Raw genomic sequence first — 21,762 nt, 5'->3', positions numbered from 1 at the left:
ACCCACTGCTTTGGTACAGAAGTATGCAGATAACTATGGCATTTAATCCCCTCCCACTGAAGTTTTATTCAGATACAGATAATGTTAGATACATTCTACAAGCAAACCAAACTACGGTGAAAAATAAGTACCTATATTTACAAAATGGACCCTTTTGAACTTCTCTTTCTGGCACCTTTTAAATATTGTATTGTTAAGACTACTTATTTTATAGATTCTACTCATTTATGTGATATTTTACTTTTACACTATCCTATGTCAAAAGAACATTTTTCTTAATTCCATCTTCTTATTCCTTGCAGTTGTCCTTATTTGGCAGTGAAAATTACTCCTGCAATTCCTGTGATAGGTGGAATCCTTGTCTTCTTTGTGATGGGTACCTTACTGAGAACCAGTTTTAGTGATCCGGGCGTCCTTCCTCGTGCCACTTCCGATGAGGCTGCAGATTTGGAAAGACAAATAGGTAACTAAATAAACTTGTGTATATAAAACTTGTATGGTTAAGGGCAAATTCAATTAAGAGTCAGGTTTTGTGAAGACTCCTCTGAGGGATGTTCCTGGTTAAAACCTTTTTCTCTTATTTGAATTTGTTCCTTCGTGTGTGTGATCTTTTAAATCCTTTTTGAAGTTTTATGCTTTTCTAAATAAAATCTAAAATGCCCAATAGAATAAATGTTTTAAATAAAATTAACACATTGAACTTCTAAGACATTGTGAATATTACCTTAATAAAACTTAACCTTAATATATGTACACTATAGCAGTTCTCTTAAAAAAATTTTTTTCCTGGAATTGAGAACTTAAAGTCAATGCAAAACTAAAAATTTAAACTAGGTAAAGTTTAAAAAAGGTATATATTACTACCACAAAAAAATCAGCAGGGTACTTTGTTTCATAGTGGAGAAAAAAAAATAATGAAGTTGATGCTCAATTACTGGTGTACAGCATACATAATTTACACATTGTTAAAAACCTTACCAAAAAAGTGAACTAAACTGAGGCAATGGGATAAAACTCCCATTCAAGAGATTAAACAAACAAAAACTGATAGGAAGGGGATTCCCTTTAGAGAAACCAAAACTGAAACTTTCCAGAGAAAGAGGGAGACACAGAAAGATAGTCAATCATGGCAGCTGCTCATGAAAAGTGCACATTTGGTAGTCTTTTAAATACGGACTGCTATATTACTGTCTACTCAAAAACCATTGGAATACATAGCTGGGACCACTTTACAGATGAAGAAAAATAACTTTTAATTCTTAGAACTGAAGTTTTAAATGCAGTAACCAATGATCCTGGAACCTTAGTCTGCTACCATCATGAAAAGCTTCTGCTGCTAAGATATGAAGAATTTCAGAAAACATGCTGTAATCCTTTCTTGTCTCTCAAAAAGGAGCCAGAAAAATCTTAAAAGTTATGTCACTGACGTGGGCCAAAGAACATGGTGACTGTCCACTTCATGCTGTTATTAAGCCAGGACCGAAACTTTGCCCAAAATGTAGAATTCAACTGTTACACTGTAAAGAACAAACATACATAGATATGCAGAAGAAGTTGAATGCCCGGTGGAGGGTGTAACTGAACCAGCAGAAACAAATGAGCTGAATGAAATTATTACAAAGCTTTGTTGTTCACCAGTGAAACTGCATGGGGTAAAGAGAAGATACTGGGAGACATAAGCTAAAAGAAAGAAAGAGCAGGCAAGTACAGCCATTCAAGAGTAGCATTACTTAAATGTTGTCTCTTCCTAGCACATCACTAGAATCACCCCAGATAGTAAGCAAATGTTCAGGTTGTGGTGATTTACAGTGTGATATATGAATTATGAATTAAAATAAGTGAAGAGGTGCCATGACAAGAAGTAATAAAAATATTAACTCTGGCACCAAACAGCTGGACAATTAACACTTCTAATCACAGATTACGGCCTATTAGTAATGATGAGCTACACATATATCGATTGTCATCAGACAGCAGGAACCAGAGTTAGTGTCACTGACCACAGTCACAAAAAATGAAGACAAAAGGGATCTGCAACTTGGAACGTACATAGCAGCAGTGTATGATAACATCTGGTACATTGGGTATATCATTCAATGTAATGATGAGGAACAAGATTTGCTGGTACACTTCATGAAACGAAACCAATCAGCAAATGTCCTGTCCTGGCCTTCAAGAGATAAGTGTTTTGTTCCTTTTATTCACGTCATCTGTGTAAGGGAAGTGCCTACTATCAAAGGAAGTACTGGAAGGCAGTATACACTTTCTGCTGACACTTTTTAAGGAAAATTGAACCTAGCGTTTTTAAAATCCATATTTAATCAACTGATTGTCAAACAGTCGAGATATTTGGCAGAAATAGTTGTTTTGACATCCTCAACTAAAAAAAATTCGAACAAATCTGAGATGGGCGGTGAACACCACTGGTTGAACTGACATGGATTGACCCTTCTCTAATTTTTGTAAAAGTTGAAAGCAATGACTACACTTTATTAATGCATTTAGTTTCACACTTCTATAGATCCAGCCCCTACCTCCAATTGTTTATTCCTTAATGCAGTGGTTCCCAAACTTTTACAGTCCGCACCACCCTTAGTCTCCATAATTTTTTCAAGCCACCCCTCCAAAATAATTACTGAGCAGTCCCATTTTATAAGTAGTTGGGTCAAAATAGCATAATAAGTATTTCGGTCAGGACTGAAATACTTAGTAAGTTGCTTGCACAAATAATACACATAAATCCAAGAGAAAAGAATATTTTTATATATTATATTTCTGTCAAACAATAATTTAACCCCTCCCCCCGTCGTGGCCCTCGCGCTCTGCGCCTCCCCGTCATCGCACACTTCGCACCCTGCACCAACTACCAACCCCCCCCCCCCCCCCGTCGCCGTTCCCACTTGGACTTCTTTCTTCTATTTCTTCTGTCTTCTTACCAATCTGTAACCGCCTGGGATCGAAAATCCTCCTCTCTCATGCTGCTGCTCACTGAATGTCGGACATGATGACGTGACGCCCGACGTTCAGTGAGAGGAGAGGAGGATGCTGGATTGGTAACTTGTTGTTTTTTTTTTTTTTTTTCCCTGGCCATGGCACCCCTGTGACAGCGCACACTTTCGGGAACCGCTGCCTTAATGTGACTCGATCAGTTATAAATAACTTTATGGTATAAATTTATTTAAAGGATGTAGCGCATGGCGCTTATTTATACCATTGCAATGTACTGATTTTGCTTTATTATGTGGCACTTTGTAGAGGAATGGCATTCATTTCTGAGGTATTCAGTTCTGATGCAATAAGTATTTGTTGAGGAAATCATTGTGTATTTTGGTAAAGGAGATGTATTGTTTGGGGTTTTGTAACGTTGGTACGAGGATATATCCAATTGGGCATATGTGAGGAGAGAGTCTGTTTTGCGGATGCACGGCAGTGAACAGTTGCCTGTATCCTCGTTAAAGTGAAAGGAAATCTTTGATCAATGGGATTCAGGATATCCCAGAAAAGTGTAAATTTTGTTAAGTACAAATTGCATTTAAATCCATGTTTGGGTAAACATATTGCATCCTTATACTAAAAATAACTTTGACTTCAGGTGGCTGGCTTAACCTGTGAGGATGTGTCCAAAACTGTATAAAACAGTACTTGTTTGTACTGAATGTATCCTTGTCCCATCTGACCTGGTACCTTCAACCAGTGTGACAGCAAATAAACATCACTTGCTTCCAAGACCTCCTTGAGAACTTCTCCATGCTGAAAATTTTGTGACCTATAGATTGGACCCAAAATCTAATCTGTTCATGGCTGTCTGAAGTTTGGACCCAGCTTTCCAGCACCACTGCTCTGCCCACTACCCAGCAGCTCTGGCCAGTGTGGTAGGCTAGGGACGATCCATCCACAGCATCCCTGATCCATAGGAGGATGTCAGGAGTACCAGCCCAGGTACACCAGCAACGGTGTACACTCGCAGCGTCGGTTATCCAGAAGGAACCCGATTCTGGATTCCGGTAAGGAGTCCAGTGGTGGCAGCATTTGTAAGCCCCTTCGATTGCAGTTACAGGGTGGATTTGGGATAACGAAAGGGAACGGTGGCAAAGTAAGCCCAGCCGGTTCCCAGCAACAACAGACTGGGTGGCATAGGCGGTCCATCTTGTCAAGCTTAAGTTAATTTTCTTTATAGTCCCTATGTTACAGCTACAGTAGCTGTTGATGGCTGTAAGAGTTCAGTCTGAAGTTTTGCTTGTAGTCTCCTGGTGTAGACAGAGCTGCATAGAGTTAATCCACTTGCCACTGTATCATGGCCCAACCAGTAGTAAATCTGAAACCAAACACTGTTTTTAAGAAAATGCTTTTTACGGTGTAAGGTAGAGATAGACAAAAAAAATCTGAAAAGCATAGGAACGAACATAAAACATCTCATGGTCCGCTTCCTTCAGTTTGTAAACTACCTCCGTTATGGGGAAAAATTGTATGGAGATGATAGTAATGCACAAACATTTATTATCGTTCAATGTAAAGTTAATAAGATCTGATAGCCTGTATTCCTTTAAGAAACACTTTGTTATGCTACAGAAAAATCAAAGGCATCTGATAAAATCGATGACCTGCAGACCCAATCCTGACATAAGGACTTAAGGCTGGTTGGCCTACCAGAAGATACATTTGCCCTCTTGTTATGGATTTTTTTTTTACAATGGAACTACCAAAACCTCAATATTTTTAAGGAGCATGTACCAATACCTGTAGAAATGGCTCATAACCTGGGTTCTCCAACAGTCAGCATGGAGGAAAAAAGTGGGTATTTTCAAATGGTTGACCTTGAATCGCAACACTGCACTATGGAAAGAGAAATTGAATCTGATGCATCAAACTGAGTCTATTATCTGTCTGTTTGAATACTGGTCAGGAGGATTTCCAAAAGAAGGAAATGTCGGCACAAATCTTTTGGACTGTTTAAATAAACAATCTGTACAGTTTGAGATTAAAGTAATGGAATGGCAGACACTACAGTACATGCTCTTTGTGGGGAATAAAAATAAAAACAAACTTTACCATTCCACAAATCAATAAAGGACATTATTAGTGAAGGATGGAAGCATCCTTCTAAGATGCGTCCAAGCAGGCCGGACTGGGACTAAAAATCAGCCCTGGCATTTAAAGCACATAGGCCCAGCTCTGTTCCAGATTAATAATAATTACAGTACATTTTGCAAAGCTCATTGTTATATGGTGTCCTGTGAGATATTAATGTTTTACGTGCAGCTTGACTCTCTATTTGCAGCATAGGGCGCACCAGTATCGGATAATGGTATGCACAGGACTGGCAAGAGAAATTTGGGGCTGGGGTACAGTGAAATTTTGCCATCCCCCACAGGTGCACAGGAAGAGAGATGTATACCGACGCGCATCGGTGAAGGTGTGGTCGCATAATGTTGGGGGCATGGTCAATATGTGCCGTGGCATAACAAATTGGGGGGAGACTCAATTGCTGGTGATGTGATACATGGGTATCGCGCAGCCCACATTGCTGGCAATTACGGTAGAAATCTCTGCTTATTTTTCCTTGAGAGGAAAAATGAACAGTGATTTCTGTCAAATTTCAGCCGCAAAGTGTCTCGCGGATGTTCACTTTGCAGCTAATTGAATTCCCCCATTATGTATTAAAATGGTGTTGCTCTCACCTACCGGTTATTGCAGCTTTCACAACCTGGTACTGGATTCTTGCATAGATCCTGGAATGTTGGGACCTGTTGGAAAATGTATATATGGAAAACCGAGCAATAAGTGAACATCGTACATGACACAGATCACACAGTATAAAATACATACATTATAATAAAATATTACATTTATCACCAGCTACATAACGCCACCCCTCAGACACATCACGCCACATCCTGCATCACGCTACCCCCTTCCACATTACCCATCACACCACAATATGCCCCCAGACAAATCACACAATGCCACCCCGCAGACAAATCAGGCTACCACCCAGTCACATTATCATGCCACCCCCAAGGCACATTATCATGCCACACAAGACATATTATAACCCCACAAGACACATTATGACACCTCCCCAGCCTGCTGTACTTACGTATGCAGCTGACATCAGAGTAAAAAAGAACGCCTTGCAGACTGAGCAGGTAAGCTTAGTCTCATGAGATTTGGAGCTCCAGGCCTGCTCTGCAGGCTGCTGAACAGTATATGATGACATAAGCTGTCACCACACACAGCTCCCCCCAGAGTTGGATTAAGGCTTTGGGGTCCTTGGGCACTTAAGACAGGGGGCACTATGGTCTAAAATTAAGAGCATAGTATCATAATTCACAAAAGAGAGAGTTACTAACGAATACACAATGTAGAAAAAATTTACCATTCAATCGCTTATTAAAATCTGAATTTTGAGGTTCAGGTTCAGTTTGGTGGCATCAATATTATTTATTATCGTAGATTTCTAAGGCACCACAGTGCTCTCCAGAGCCATACAGTAGGGAAAATAGTACATTCAGGGACATACTAGGTAGACTAAATAAATGAAGACTTGAAAACAAAGGGTTTGGAGGACCCTGCTCATTAGAGAGGAACAAGAGGAGCGAGTGTTGTTCAGATTGGAGATTATGACAGTTGTGAGGGTGCATTAGTGTGAATAGTGTTTTCGAGGATAAGGTCACCTCTTAAAAAAAAAAATAGGTTTTCAGAGAGTGTCTAAAGATTTGAAGACTGTGGGAAAGCTGGATTGAGCGTAGTAAGGAATTCCATAAGTGGTTAGCAGCACAAGAGAAGCCTTGTAGGCGGGAGTGAGAGGTGGCATTGGACATGGTTGCACAGGGGAAAAATAGATACTGGGAAATGGTAGAAAAAGGTGAGGAGATACATGTGATAATAGGGGCAAAGAGAGACAGACACATAAAGGGGGCGAAGGAAAGGACAGACACCCACAATGCGAAGACAAAGAGACACAAACACAAAGGGTATAGAGGTGGGGTTAGAGGGTGCACATCGTATGTATACAATAAGGCCGTTCACTGTCTATATATGGCATTGTGCAATCCTTTGGGCAGAGGAATGGAGGTGGTCCTGCTGGTGCCACCTATGCGGTCACCCTGACTGACTGTGCCTTGAGCACCTAGTGTGTTTTACAGAACTGGCAGAGCCCCAGAAACAAAAATATACATATAGCAACCCTGGGTGGTAGTGCAGCTCTAAAACCAACATTTTAAGAATATCACTAACCCCAGCTTACAAACAACCCTGACGGATTATACAGATCATATACAGCATTAAATACTGGAGACCAATAACTTCATAATAATCAATATCAATAACAAGTTTATTCTGACTTATAAAATAAAGCAAAATAGATATAACTGTATATTTCAATATCTCAATAGTTCAGTGCTAAATAACCATTATAAAAATGAGCTAATCAGTTAATTCTATTCCTTAGTGTTTGCTCATATATAAAAAGAATGCCATTTCCAGATGTTTTTTGTGCAGTATATTAGTCCTTTTTTTTTTTAAAGTTACCTTACCTGTTGTATGCTCCAGGCTTCCTCCTTCAGACACTGCAGGTCCTCAGCAGCATATAGTTCCACCCTGCCATGTACTTGGCACTGGAACGCCGGCTCCTTCACTTTTTAAAATGGGTGCCCAGTTCCTGGACCGTGCCCCCTGTAACTCTCCCCCACCCCACTCGTGGGTGCACGCGCTATCGCGGGTGCGCCACCTGCTGGGGAAAAAGAAAAGTACTTTTTTTGTTTTAAAAAAAAAAAAAATCACTGCTTGCCCCGGCCCATTCAGCCATCGGCCCTCCTGGCATTTGCCAGTAGTGCCAGATGGCCAGTCCGGCCCTGCGTCCAAGTAAAGAGCTTTGCTCACCACGTCCACCTTATGTGACAGATATACAGTGCATTTAGTATTGATTCTGTGTCACAACTAATTCTTTGGCTTTTGCACTAAATGAAGGAAAAAAACATTACCAGCATGCATGTGTGACTGTTTTGTAAATATGTAGATCTTGCCAGATATCAAAAGAAAAAGAAAAGCAACTGTCACATAGTTACCATGTCTAAAACAGCAGCTCATGTTAACCCTTGTAAATATCGTTTCTAAACGTAAGTACTTTTATAATTTGCCTGTTCGCAACACATTCTCTAAGGAATTCTAGGCAAAGAAGTACCTGTAAAAGTTCCTCAGTACTTTGAGCTCCCTAGAACCTTCCAACACATGGAAATTCCCCATGGTTTAGTGACTTCTATTTATCTTTTAGGGGGAAGGTATCTTATTGCCATGTTACTGCTTTTTTTCTGGAATGATACTCCCTCCCTGGCTTTTTCTGATCATCTCATCTATGTTAAAGACTACTACAAATTGATTTTCCAGATTCCTCCCCCTTTGCAAGTGGCAATGCTGAAAAAGCCAAAATGTATCCTAGTAAGAGTGTTCCCAATATTACTCTTGCCTCTTATTCTGTTCGATTAAAAAAAAAAAAAATGATGAGTCTGCCTCCTACACAGAAACTTTATTTTCTTAATAAAAAAAAAATTGAAAGACCTATGCTCCTCAACCACACTGAGATTCAACATGTCCTTCACATTTTTATATCTGAAGGGACCTTCCTTGGCACCAGCACAGATCACATTTGGTGGAGAATAGAGTTTTTTTTCATACCAGACCATTACGGAAAAAGATAAGTCCCAGTTCCACCAGGAACTTAATTTTACACAAGAACGTCTGTAAGACCTGGATAATCGGCACCGCTGGAAAAAGCCTCAGAAAAAGAGCAACCTCTTGTGGACCAGGCCTTTGGAAACTTAATCAGAAGATAAATCTCAACCCAGGAATGTAATCCTATGTCTTAATTTTTCCACAGTCCCAAAGAGTTTTATCTTAAAGTGGCAAGAAAACGTCAAACCCTAAAATATGAATTTGGTAACCTTCAGCTTTTCCAGGACCTTTACTGTGACTGGAAGAAGAACCTTTAAATCCGTAAAGCGAAAATAATGTATATTACCAGTGGGGCTTACACTTTTGTCTATTTCACTGGCACAAAGATCAGCAACTTTCGGCTAGGACTGTGGGAGATGGCCAAACACACGATCACAGGATTGGTCTCTCAAAGAAGCCCCGCTAATTCTACACAGCCCTCTAACACTTCGGGTCTATCCATGCCAAAACCCCCAAGAAGAGAATGGTCTACAGACCCGAAACTCAAATATGCGGCCTCCTAACCCATGAGTATTTGTCTAACATTCCTTTTGACATTGTTTTTGGACTTGTAGCTTAGATGTTTAGCCTGACCTAGGTAGCTGATTGAGAACTCAACTTAACCAAACTCTTACGCTGCTCCTTTCTTACAAATAAGTGTTGTGTGTTTTTTGTTTTTTGTTTTTTTTATTTGCTTATTTGCTCTTTCGAGCCACCCTATTTATTGGTGAGAATTGATGTCTGTGGAGAAGATGAAAAAAGTACCCCCTTATCTAACCAACATTGAAGTCAGTGATCAATGCTTACCTATGTCGTCTTCATGCTCTTTCCCCCTGTTCTTGCCCTTCTCCTTTCTAACTCCCCCTCCCCAGTCCTCACTTATCTCCCACTCACCTGGATACTATGGCCTTCATCTTCAAATGCTCACCTACTCGTGATTTTATGTATAAATTTACACTCTACTATCCATAAATGCGTTAAATTGTAAACATCTCTCCAATTTCTGAAAGGAGACCTGGTCAAGAGACAGTTTATTAAACATCTCCACCTTCAGCTTAGATCTAAAAAAAAATCTTCCTGACCTACCATGCATGTGATAAAAGCAGAGTAGAGTTACTTTGCCGGTTTCCCCTTTTGACCTATGATCTCAGAAGAACTACGTTGGTAGATTTTTGATCCTAATATGCAACTTAAAAAAATCTTACCTGCACCCTTGTAAATATTTACTCTTCAAACTCAGACACACACAAAAAAAAACCAACAAAGTTTCCTGTTAGCTTAGGTTAGATAAAGGGAGCAGTGGTCCTCCATTTAAAGTCACAAACATGTTTCCTTGTACTTTCTCTGGGATGGGTGTAGGCAATTAAATATGTTTATTTCTGGTGTCATGTCCAAAGATATCCTCCTTATGGGAGAGATTTTGAGCCCTCCTTTCCTCGCTCCTTCCATGTCCTGTCTGCATGGACCTGTGGTCCTTCCTCCTTAGTTATTCGCTCCATGATGCTTATAAGCAATCGTCAAAGCTTGCTTTTTATTTTTCTCAGATGCCAAGACTTGGAAAAAGAGTGGCCCATGTTTCTAATTTGAAATCCTATATCTTGTTTAATAACACACCTGCCTGATAAAGCGGATAAATTCCATCTAGTCTTGGCACACCTGGGTTTCCTCTCAGTTCCTGTCCAGGGTGCTGGTACACCACTCATCCTTTTGAGTTGAGTTGAGCCTGGATTAAGAATCCTGCTTTACACATCGGTTAGAGAAACATAGATAGTCTATATCGAGAGAGCGATATAAGAGAAAATTCGAAGATTACAGCATGGAATTGTTCAAATGGCTGAGAAGGTACCACTATGAAGTGCCAAAAACATCCAAGCTGAACTTCAGACACAAGGTCTACTGGTTTCAACTTGCACCATTTGTCGCCAACTCATCTAAAGGGGGTTAATTATTAAAAGGCCCAGGCGTTTTTTGTTTTATTTAAGTATTTTGTCTAATTTTATATGTATTTCACTTATTTTATCTTTCTACACTAATTTCACACTAATTTCATTATAGAATGCTTTTCATGTTAATCCAAATGTGTGTATCTATTTTTTTATTGAAATATGTAATTTATTTTAGTTATGCAATATTTGTATTTTTAAAACGTCCGTAACCATTTAAAAGTTAATGTTGATAAACGTTAGACTTCTATTTATGAATGCCCGCATATGTACCATATCACAATAAGGGATGATATTTTGTGGACATTTATTAAAAAATAATGCGGGGGAAGCACATCTAGTAAGAGGCTGTCCCTGCGATTACTAAAATAACAACTCTGGGTTTTGACCAGGAGTCTTCATGCACAGAGCCAGTTTGCAGAAGTTAACGTGGGGGAGAGCAGGAAGGCTGCAGAGATGGATCCAAAGATCCTTCTCTCGCGATGCTATCCACATAGGGTAGTAGGCGTTGGCCATCTAGGTCAAGCTCTAAAAAGCTAGGCTTTTTGGAGCTTGTTAAATTGGCCCAGACCATAGTCCCCATTGAAAATTTAATGCAAAGCTTGACCTAATATCTCCTGCGTTGGCATTTTGATAGGAGTGTTAATTAAAAATGCTTAACCCATGCTTAATAAACTGGCCCCTACAACACATAACTTGTAAATGTAAACAGAATTGTATAGTTTATTTTAATGTATGTTTTGTCCTTCAACATAGTAAACGTGTAAACATAGCAAAGCCTTCTTAAAGGAGATGTCCACTCTCATCCTAAGTATCTGAATGCTAGATACTTCAATGCAACTTATTTCTCCTGTTGTGGATAGTATGAGTGTTTTGAAATGCAATGTTTCATTCAAATATAGGCTTAGTTCGGGAGTGTTAATTGCCATTGATTAACATTTATCCCAACACACCAAGCAATATCTACGATGGACAGTGCTCTGACTTTGAACCTAAAGCTAGGTACACACTACAGGGTTTTCGTCCAATAATCGGCTCAACCAGCCGACATACGACCGCTCGTTCAAAAGTCGGGTCAGTGTGTGTAATGACATAATGGTCGAAAGTCTGCCCAAATGGACGATTGTCGCCTCATTTGGCGACATAAATATTTTCGTTCCAATCTCGTTTCCGTTTTGTAGTGTGCATAAACTTAAGACCGATCCACGACAATCCTCTGATACTTCCTCGACCTGGGGGGGGGGCGTGTGTATGTAAATTTGTGATGCCTGTACCAGTCCCACGTGGTGCGGTATCCGCACAGCCCAGGCTTGTGTTTTGTATAGATGTGTATTGCACCTGTCTGGCCGCAGACCATTACACTCGTATAAAGCATGTGTGTTATTACCCTTTGCATCTGTGTTGGGAATCTATTCATATTTACCCTTTATAAACTTATACCTTTATAAACTATTAAACTTATAAAGTCATATTAACCTTTATTAAGTAATATATTTGTAAAATGCCCAGAATAAATCAGTGTTAATGCAACAGTTTTATTGCAGGTAAAAAAATAAATCAAAAAATTTGTATAGTACAATATGACACGTGAAAAAAAAAAAATAGTATTACACTTAAAGGGTGCTACTGGTTTGTGGCACAACAGTTGCAAACAGCATATACATGTCATCAAAACTATTATCAAGGTTTTTCATTTTTTTCTTGATGTTGGCTATATTTCCTTTCTTTTCTTTGAAATATTCCTGGAGCTTTGCAACATTTTTTTCTTCCTCCGAACTTTCATCGGATATGACGATGGTATCTATGAAACACGAGAATAAAAAATGTTTATTACAGATATAGAAGTGTAATGGTAAAGTTAATAAAAGTCTTAATCCAACACCAGAAATGTGCTCACCTTGCACACTGCTCGAGATCAGTTTGTGTTGTGGTCCCTCTGGCAGAGTTATTTTTTCTTGTTTGATAACAGGTGTTACATCAGTGGTATCTACACTGGCCATCTTACCGTTAATTCTTCCTTCTGCGTTTGCATTGGTTCATGTGAAAGTAGAATTAAATGCATAAAGTCCTTCAAACAGGTACACTACACGACTACACGTGCTACTCACTTTTTTTTAATGTTTCTACGAATTTTCTCCGGTCTCCTTTCCTCTTTATTTTTAAGGTCCGACCACATCTTCTGGACTTGGAATTTATTTCTTTTCTTTCCAAGTTTTTCTTTCAGAAATCACATTAGTTTTTGCATAATCACTTTTTTATTAACTTTTCTGTACTTTCGCATTTGACAGTCGTAGTCATACTGGTCCAGTACATTTACCATCATCTCCACCTCTCTTGGGCTCATTGACTTTGCTCTTTTAACTGCAGTAAATTCTTCTTGAACATTTCCATCCCCCACTTTAACTTTTCCTACATTTTTTGGCCCTTCCAGCACCGTCTCTGAGTGCGTCTCCGTCTCCATTGCTCCAACCCCCACTAACACCTTCTTCTCATGTTCTTCGGCGCCAGACAGGCTCCTCTGTAATTTTATACACTCAGACATGGGTGTTAGTTTCTGCTGTGTACCAATCAGCGCTGATGCCCGAAGAGAATGGAGCATTGTGGGTGAGGCCTATTCGTGTATAATAACCTCGTGTATGGAGTTTGTTTTTCTATAACTTTAACCCGTTCATGACCATTACATACAAAGGGATTTTACGATTGTTCTGAGCTGTACATTTGTTCACATATACGGTAAGTTCTTTCTGATTGGTACATACATGTGTACTTGCATTGATTTATTGGACAGCACAGATGTGAAATATGATTATTTCTCTATCATCCTATCTGGAGGACACTGCTCACCATGGGGTTGTGGAGGGGAGCTTGAGGAGTTGGCACTTAGCTAGTTAATTCTGTTAAGGATGTGCTGACTGACCCCTCCCCTCTACCAACCCCTGTAGTCTCAGTTTAGTTCTAAGTGCCCAAGGAGTTTGGCTTATCTTAAGATGCTAGTGATTTTATTTTACTCATTTTCTCACTGTTTTACTGGAGGATCGAAGGAGTGTATTCTAATGATAGAGAATACACTCCTCCACATGTGGCACTGCTCCGTTAAACGGGGAGATGAGGGCTCCCGCTAACGGAGCACAGCAGTGCCTTTCTTACAGAGTGACAGGCGGTTTTAATAACCGCTGTCACTCTGACAGCCTCCCGACAACCGGCGCTGCCTTTACAGGCATAGAGCGCCGGTTTTCGGAGCGGTGGTCGACACCATCTTAGCGGGGCATACTAAGTTATCCCCTCAGAGATAGGAGGGGGGAATCTTGGTACGAGTTGCACGATCCAAGAACTGAGCTAGATACAGCGCTGCCTGCGCAGAAACAAAGACCCAGTTTAGCGAAGGAGGACAATTCTAATCGGTAGCTGCTGAAACAGCACCGATTAACAGGAAAAGCAGGACAGAGTCATGGGGAGGAGCTATTGAATATAGAGTTCCCCCACCTATGACACAGAATTAAGTGACCCGATCTGCGCGCCAAGAGGAAGCCAGGGAACAGATTACCTCAGCGTGAAGGGACACTGCTGACTGACTCCTCTCCTGCAGAAATAGAGCTTAGCTGGAAGGCTAAGTACCATTACTGTTTACCTTTCTATTCATATTAGATAGAAGGCTATAGTTATATGGTATAGATTGTGGTAGAAAGAAAGTAGTTTGCTATTTTAACCATCTTTATCCATTGTATTGCAACTTTTACTATATAGATTAGCTGCTATACTTATATTTACTCAGACTGCTATCTTGTGTGGCTGTTATTTTACAGTGTGTGTGATTTTTCTCTTGGCAAATATGTCAGAGAAGGGAAAAACACCTCTTACAAAATATTGTTCATCAAGTAAAGTTAAGTTACCTGCTGGACAAAAGGACATGGGGGCATTGTGTACTGATTGCGTAGCTGGACCACTCACTACAAAGGTCCAGTCTACTGTAATCCCGATACCGGAGGAACCAGAATGGGTAGCTTCCTTGACGCAGTCGGTTACTTCCTTTGCTCAGTTTCTTACCAAGTCCACAGAGTTAATAGTGGCTTCTGCGGTTAACCCAGCAGTTTCTGAACAGACTCTCATTCCAGTAGGTGGGGGAGCGCCTGTTCATACGCAATCTTCAGAAGCTGTGGGTCCATCACCCCCGGTCCCTAATCCAGGCTCTACCTCTGCAGAACAAACTTGGTCCTTATCTTTGGTAAGAGGCCTGGATAAATTAAACAAGTTACTTGAAGCTCCAAAATCGGGAGTTACTAGAAATAAGAGACTTCGGTCTACTAATCTTCTTTTATCCCCCTCTCATTTTGAGGGGTATTCTGAAGAAGGTGAAACCGTTTTTGATTCAGATTCTGCTCGGATCACAGATCCGGAAGATTCCTCTAGAAGTCAATGAATTGGCAATCTGGTCCTAGCAGTCAGGCAGGCCTTGGACCTTAGAGACCTAGATGAACCAAAAGTTTCAGATAAGGGTGTGTTTAAAAAAATTTGAAAATGTTATATCCGTTTTCCACCCTCTGTAGAATTGAGAGATCGCAGAGGGAGCCTGGAAACAACCAGACAGGAAGTTCACTATCCGTAGAAGGTTCCTCTCCCTGTACCCACTTCAGGAAGAGGATCTTGTTCGCTGGGAACAAATCCCTAAAGTTGATATTCCGGTGGCTCACTTAGCCCGTCACACTACACTTCCGGTTCCGGGCTCTGCAGGACGCAACAGACCATAAAGTAGAGACTCATTTAAAATCTATTTTTGCGGCTGCGGGTTCTTCTTTCAGGCCCATGTTCTGTTCGGCATGGGTTGCCAGGGGAATGGAAGCATGGGCAGAACAATTAGCTGAAGGGTTACAAAATTCAGAATTACTTCCCCTTGCCTTGCATTTAAAGGAGGCTTCTGGATATTTATACGAAGCGGCCCAAAATGCAGCCTCAATTTCCTCTTCTATACAGGCTCCTGCGGTGTCAGCAAGGAGGACTTTATGGTTGAGGTCCTGGGACACGGACTCAGTCAAAAAAAAAATCCTTTGTGTCGTTGCCTTTTTCAGCCACTACTTTGTTTTGACCCAAAACTAGACAGCATGATCACCCAGGCCACGGGTGAAAAAAACACTTTCCTACCAGTAAAGGTTCTAGAGCTAGACCTTCCAGGTTCAGCTCCATTCGTTAGTCCTTTCGAGGCGGTTCCTTTGCCAGAGGTCAGTCGAACAGAGGCAGATCGTCTTTTTCTCTACAAGACGCCCCTCGCAGAAGGTTCAGGAAAAACTTCCTGACTGTTACCCCTCCCCTTCTGACAGTGGCAGGAGTGGGGGGACGATTGTTGTTGTTTCAGGAACAATGGAAAACATCCTCCCAGGACAATTGGATTCCTGGAATCATGGCGAGAGGCTACATGATAGACCTTTTTAGGTCCAGCCCCTCGTTGCTTTTTTTCCACCCTGTTACCCTGCGACCCAGAAAGGAGACAGGCAATGCAAGTATGTGTCGCTTCCCTTCTTTCTGCAGGTGTGATTTGCAAGGTTCCGGACAGCCAGAAAAGACAAGGTTTTTATTCAAACCTCTTTTTGGTCTCAAAGCTGGACGGTTCGTTTCGTCCCATTCTAAATTTAAAGAGGCTAAATGTGCACCTGAGGGTGGACAAGTTTCGTATGGAGGCCTACAGATCAGTAATCAACGGTCTAGAGGAAGACTAATTTTTAGCGTCAATAGACATAAAGGACGCTTACCTTCACGTTCCCATTTGGAAGGGCCATCAATCTCCTAAGATTTACGGATATGGCCGTAGTACTGTGAGCCAGCGTTTCAGAGTGGTCCCACCCTTAAGGTGGCTGCTTTAGAACGTCCCTATGGTGAGCAGTGTCCCTCAGGATGATATGTATACTTACAATAAATCCGTTTCTCTGATTCCATCTGGGGGACACTGCGATCCCTCCCTTCTGTTATGGTGCTGTATGTTCTTGGTTGATTGGCCTATTTTCCGTTGGGCTTTTTAATTAAACTGAGGCTACAGGGGTTGGTAGAGGGGAGGGGTCAGTCAGCACATCCTTAACAGAATTAACTAGCTAAGTGCCAACTCCCCAAGCTTCCCTCCACAACCCCATGGTGAGCAGTGTCCCCCAGATGGAATCAGAGAAACGGATTTATCGCAAGTATAAAAATCCTCATTTTTATTATAGCCAAACAGAACACAATGGCTTACGAAAGAAATGCTGACCTAATGAAGGATTTTATTGAGACCTACAGGGCTCACCCATGTTTGTGGAAAGCCATATCCAAAGATTATTCAAACAGAATGATGCGGAACATGACGATGCAAGAGCTTGTAAAAGCATGTCTGCCATATCACCCTGGAACAACTGTTGAGTGGGGAAAAAAAGCAAGATTCAGAACCTTAAGACTGTGTATAAAAAAAGAATTAAATAAAGTTGATGAAGCCAAAAAATCAGGAGCTGCAGTTGAAGACGTGTATGTGCCAAAGCTATGGTACTTTGATCTGTTACACTTTGTGAGGGACAAAGAAACACCACGTACGTGCACTAGCAGCATGCCCACAGACAGCAGTTCATCCACAGAGGTAGGGCAAGCATATGATTATACCTGCAAGCGGCACAGTAAGTACAGTACATTATGATGTTGCCATGTAACAGATTTAGTCATGTTAAAAGAATCAACACAATAACAATACATAACATGTAAATAAACAGTTGTCATAAGCAATCATTCTGCCATGGCACACACCATCTCCGTTGAAATACGTAAAGTACGCTTCACGATTTAATTTTGCCAATGTACTACTATTTTTAGAGTGTCCACACTCTAATGGTGTCAAGCCCACTACCTCCATGTCCTCGGCATTAGTTTCCACATAGGCCTGCGTGGTATATCCCCTGTTGCTTTTACGTCGTAGAAAGTTATGCAGAACACAACAGGCCATCACTACTTTGTCGATTTTGTCTAAACGCAGGTTTATTGCAGAATGAAAAACTCGGAACCTGTTACTTAAGATCCCAAAGCCATTTTCAACTACAGGCTGAGCACGTAACAGTCTGTAATTAAATATACGCCTTTCAATGCTCAGATTTCTTTGTGGGTACGGTTTTAAAACGTTGTGCAATGCAAAGGCGTCATCTGCCGCAAACACAAAGTTTAGTCCATATTTTGTGCTACTCCGAGATGGAAGGTTAATGGCATTGTTTTGTAGTTTATGGAAGGTAGTATGCTCCAATGCACCTACATCTGAGACTCGTCCATTTTTTCCAATGTCCACAAATAAGAATTCATAGTTCGCATCCACTATGGCCATTAAAATAATGCTAAAAAATCCTTTATAATTATAGTAGAAAGATCCACTGTTTGATGGTGGCATAATTCTGACATGTTTGCCATCATCAATGGCACCACCGCAATTTGGAAAATTCCATAGTCTCTCAAAGTCTTCTGCTATCACTTTCCAGTCTTCCTCTGTCGATGGAAACTGAAACCTAAAGACGTGTAAATAGTTTACATTTGAACATGCATGCAATTGCATACCCTCATTCTTTTGCTCTTTCAGCCTGCACTCTTGTCTGATGGCCTCTTGCTGGATGTTGAAGTCCAGGAAGCTACAACAACTAATAGCACTGCACATGAAAGCCAGCTAACTGCTGATAGCCCTTCCGTCCTCTTCCGTCCTCCCCCCCTAAACACCTTCCCCTCCACTCCTTCCGCCCCACCACGGGCGAGGAAGTCCACTCTCTCATTTCTTCCTCCCCCCCTACTACCTGTCCCCTGGATCCCATCCCCTCCCACCTTCTTCGCTCCCTTTCCCCCACCACCTGCTCCCACCTCGCTCACCTCTTTAATCTCTCCCTCTCCTCCGGCATCTTCCCCTCCTTCAAACATGCTCTCGTATCCCCCATTCTTAAGAAGCCTAATCTCGACCCCACTTCTCTCTCGAACTATCGCCCCATATCTCTTCTCCCTTTTGCCTTTTGCCTCCAAAATTCTTGAGAGGCTCGTCTGCAGCCGTCTCACCTCCTACCTTTCTGAACACTCCCTCCTTGATCCTCTCCAGTCTGGTTTCCGCCCCCTTCACTCCACTGAAACTGCCCTGGCTAAAGTCACCAATGACCTCCTCTCTGCTAAAGCCAGGGGCCACTCCCTTCTCATCCTCCTTGATCTCTCTGCAGCCTTCGACACCGTTGACCACCCCCCCCCTCCTCCACACCCTCCAGTCTCTCGGCCTCTCTGGCCCTGTCCTGTCCTGGTTCACCTCTTACCTCGCTGACCGATCCTTCTCTGTCACCACCACTGAGTCTCTCTCCCCCCCCCGTCCACCCTTCCAGTCTGGGTCCACCAGGGCTCTGTTCTGGGCCCCTTACTCTTCTCTCTATACACCTCCTCCCTGGGTGAACTCATCAGCTCCTTCGGCTTCAACTACCACCTTTACGCTGACGACACTCAACTATACCTCTCCTCTCCTGATCTCTCTCCCTCCCTCCTCTCTAGGGTGTCCGCCTGCCTCTCTGCCATCTCCTCCTGGATGTCCTCTCGATTCCTCAAACTTAACCTTGCCAAAACTGAGCTCATAGTTCCCCCCCCCCCCCATACCTCATCCCTTGTCGACCTCTCCATCACTGTCGACAACTCCCTCTATCTCCTCTGTCCCCCAACTTCACTGCCTTGGTGTCACCCTCGACTCCTCTCTCTCTCCTTTGGCCCCCATATCCTCTCTTGCTAAATCCTGCCGCTTCCAGCTGCGTAACATCGCTCGCATCCGGCCCTTCCTCTCCCAAGATGCCACTAAATGCCTTATTCACTCTCTGATCATCTCCCGCTTGGACTACTGCAACCTCCTCTTTACTGGCCTCCCCCTCTCTCATCTCGCCCCCCTTCGATCTGCACTTAATGCAGCCACTAGGCTTATCTTCCTTTCTCGCCGCTCCTCTTCTGTCTCCCCCCTCTACCAATCCCTCCACTGGCTCCCCTTCCCCTACAGAACTCTGTTCAAGCTCCTCACTCTTACATACAAGGCCCTCGCCAACTCCACTGCACCCTACATCTCCTCCCTCCTCTCTACTCATGCTCCATCCCGTCCTCTCCGATCTGCCAATGACTGTCGCCTATCTTCCCCCCTCATCACCTCCTCCCACGCGCGTATCCAAGACTTTGCCTGCGCTGACCCCCTCCACTGGAACAAGCTCCCTCCCTCCCTCCATCAGGACTTCCCCTAACCTGTCCAGTTTCAAACGGGCTTTAAAAACCCACCTTTTTCTTAAAGCCTTCCAGTCTCCCACTTAACTACCTACCTTATCCTCTGCCTCTCCCCCTTCTTTCCCCTTCCCTGCCGCCGTCCCTCTACTCTCCCTCTCTCCCCTGTGTTTCTCTGTCTGTCCACCCCTCCCCTTAGATTGTACGCTCCTCTGAGCAGGGCCATCTCTCCTCCTGTTTCCACCGCTTCTAACTCTGCTCTCCAGCTACTTTGCCCTCCTCCTCGAGGGCCCTCCTCCCCCCTCTGGGGGTCTCCCTGTCTTCCGCGCCCTCCTTTTGGGCCCCGTCATATGCGGATACTCCCCCCGCCCTCACTAGCTGTGCATTGAGCTTACTGAGTTACTGTGCTTTATGTTTACTGTACTGTGCTGTCTCACCTTGTATTGTAATTCGTTTTTGTCCCTGTACGGCGCCACGGACACCTTGTGGCGCCCTATAAATAAAAATTAATAATAATCAATAATAATAATAGCCAGGACGTGATCCAAGCTGGTACACTAGCAAACAACATTCAGAAGCGAAAGACGTAGAATAAGGGAAATACAAGAAAGTGATCCACTAACAGAAAAGATGCTTGATTGCGCTAACACTTTGATAACAAAAACAAAGGAACAGGACACATTTGATTTCCTGGTAGCAACTTTAGCTTGCAAAATGAGAAGTAGTAGCAAGTGCATACAAGGTGAAATGGAGTGGCTGCTGTGCGACCTCGTGTAGGGCTACCACTGAAGATTTGTGGTCGGACACAGTTAGTTCCCCATCTAACTGCAGACACAAACAATCATACACATTTCATACAGCACAATTGCAGCATGCTACCATAGGCAGACAAAGCGTAATGTCTCAACCGTGTATGACAGCCACACCAATAGCATCAGGAAGGATGACACATTACGCTGGGGACACATCTGGAATGGACACAAGCGAAATTTTGCATTACCAACAACTATAAACTGTTGCTCTGGTCCAAATAATGTATTGCACGTTACAAGTTAAATGTATTTTTACAATTTTGTGTATGGTAATAAACCGCTATTCTTATAATAAATACTATCGCTTTTGACCAACCTTCATATACTGATCACAGAGAACTTCGATGATAGCATCACAGGTGTCAGGTATTATCATGCCAAGAGCTTGAGGTGAATTAGCTGTGCTGTATTTCAGATCTGCCAGTGTTCTCCCTGTTGCCAAAAATCTTAGTTTCTCATCCCTGTCATTGAGGGACACTGCGAGACATTGGGGTAGAGTAGTGGGCTCAGGAGTCTTGTCACTTTAACTGCTAGATCTTTGAACTCCTCCCCTGCTATGCCCCTCCTCTCCTGAGAGATCCTCAGTTTTTTCTAAGTGACTTGGCGCTTAGGTCACTGGGGTATAGTCTCCTGTCTATACTCTTAGTCTTATAGGTTTCATGTTTTTATTTTTCTTATTCCCTTTAGGTGCAGCGCGGGGTTCAATTTAAAGACCCAGAAGAGTGAGTAGGACACAGCTCTGCTCACTTGGGACCCCAGCGCAGGTAAGAGAAGCCTGGGGCTCACTTACCTGGCACTTACTGTGGGCATTCCCATAGCCATTCGCCTAGCATATCGTGGTGACCATTTTGCGGAGGTCTGAATGGGGCCAGAATGCGGAGGCAAGCAGGGCGGACAGAAGCTACAGGAAGGGGGAGGACAGCGCTGACACACTGTTCATGTCAGCGCTGCCCAGATGCTGTGCTGACGGACTTTTGCTGCCTGTTGTGTGTACAGGCTTGTATTCCATAGTCATTTGTGGAGGTTTATAATTGTCTTGTGAGTTATGTCATGTTTAAATTTTCACAGACAGTACTTTACATTGGTTTTGTAAT

The 21,762-nt window shown here is 42.4% G+C and overlaps 1 protein-coding gene across 8 annotated transcripts in view; it reads left to right on the top strand.

Annotated features, from left to right (window-relative positions):
• Nucleotides 1-21,762, top strand: part of ZDHHC14 (zDHHC palmitoyltransferase 14) — a 113,127-nt gene that overhangs the window by 27,835 nt on the left and 63,530 nt on the right. For all 8 annotated transcript variants that reach the window (XM_075203379.1, XM_075203376.1, XM_075203377.1 and 5 more), the window contains one exon: nt 303-463. In XM_075203379.1, coding sequence (XP_075059480.1) covers nt 303-463 — 161 coding nt within the window. The remainder of the gene's footprint in view (nt 1-302; nt 464-21,762) is intronic.

Source organism: Mixophyes fleayi, chromosome 3 (genome assembly GCF_038048845.1).
Source record: "Mixophyes fleayi isolate aMixFle1 chromosome 3, aMixFle1.hap1, whole genome shotgun sequence".
In the NCBI taxonomy this organism is placed as follows: Eukaryota; Metazoa; Chordata; class Amphibia; order Anura; family Limnodynastidae; genus Mixophyes; species Mixophyes fleayi.
The sequence above is the reverse complement of the archived record's forward strand: the minus strand, read 5'-3'. Positions and strand labels throughout refer to the sequence as shown.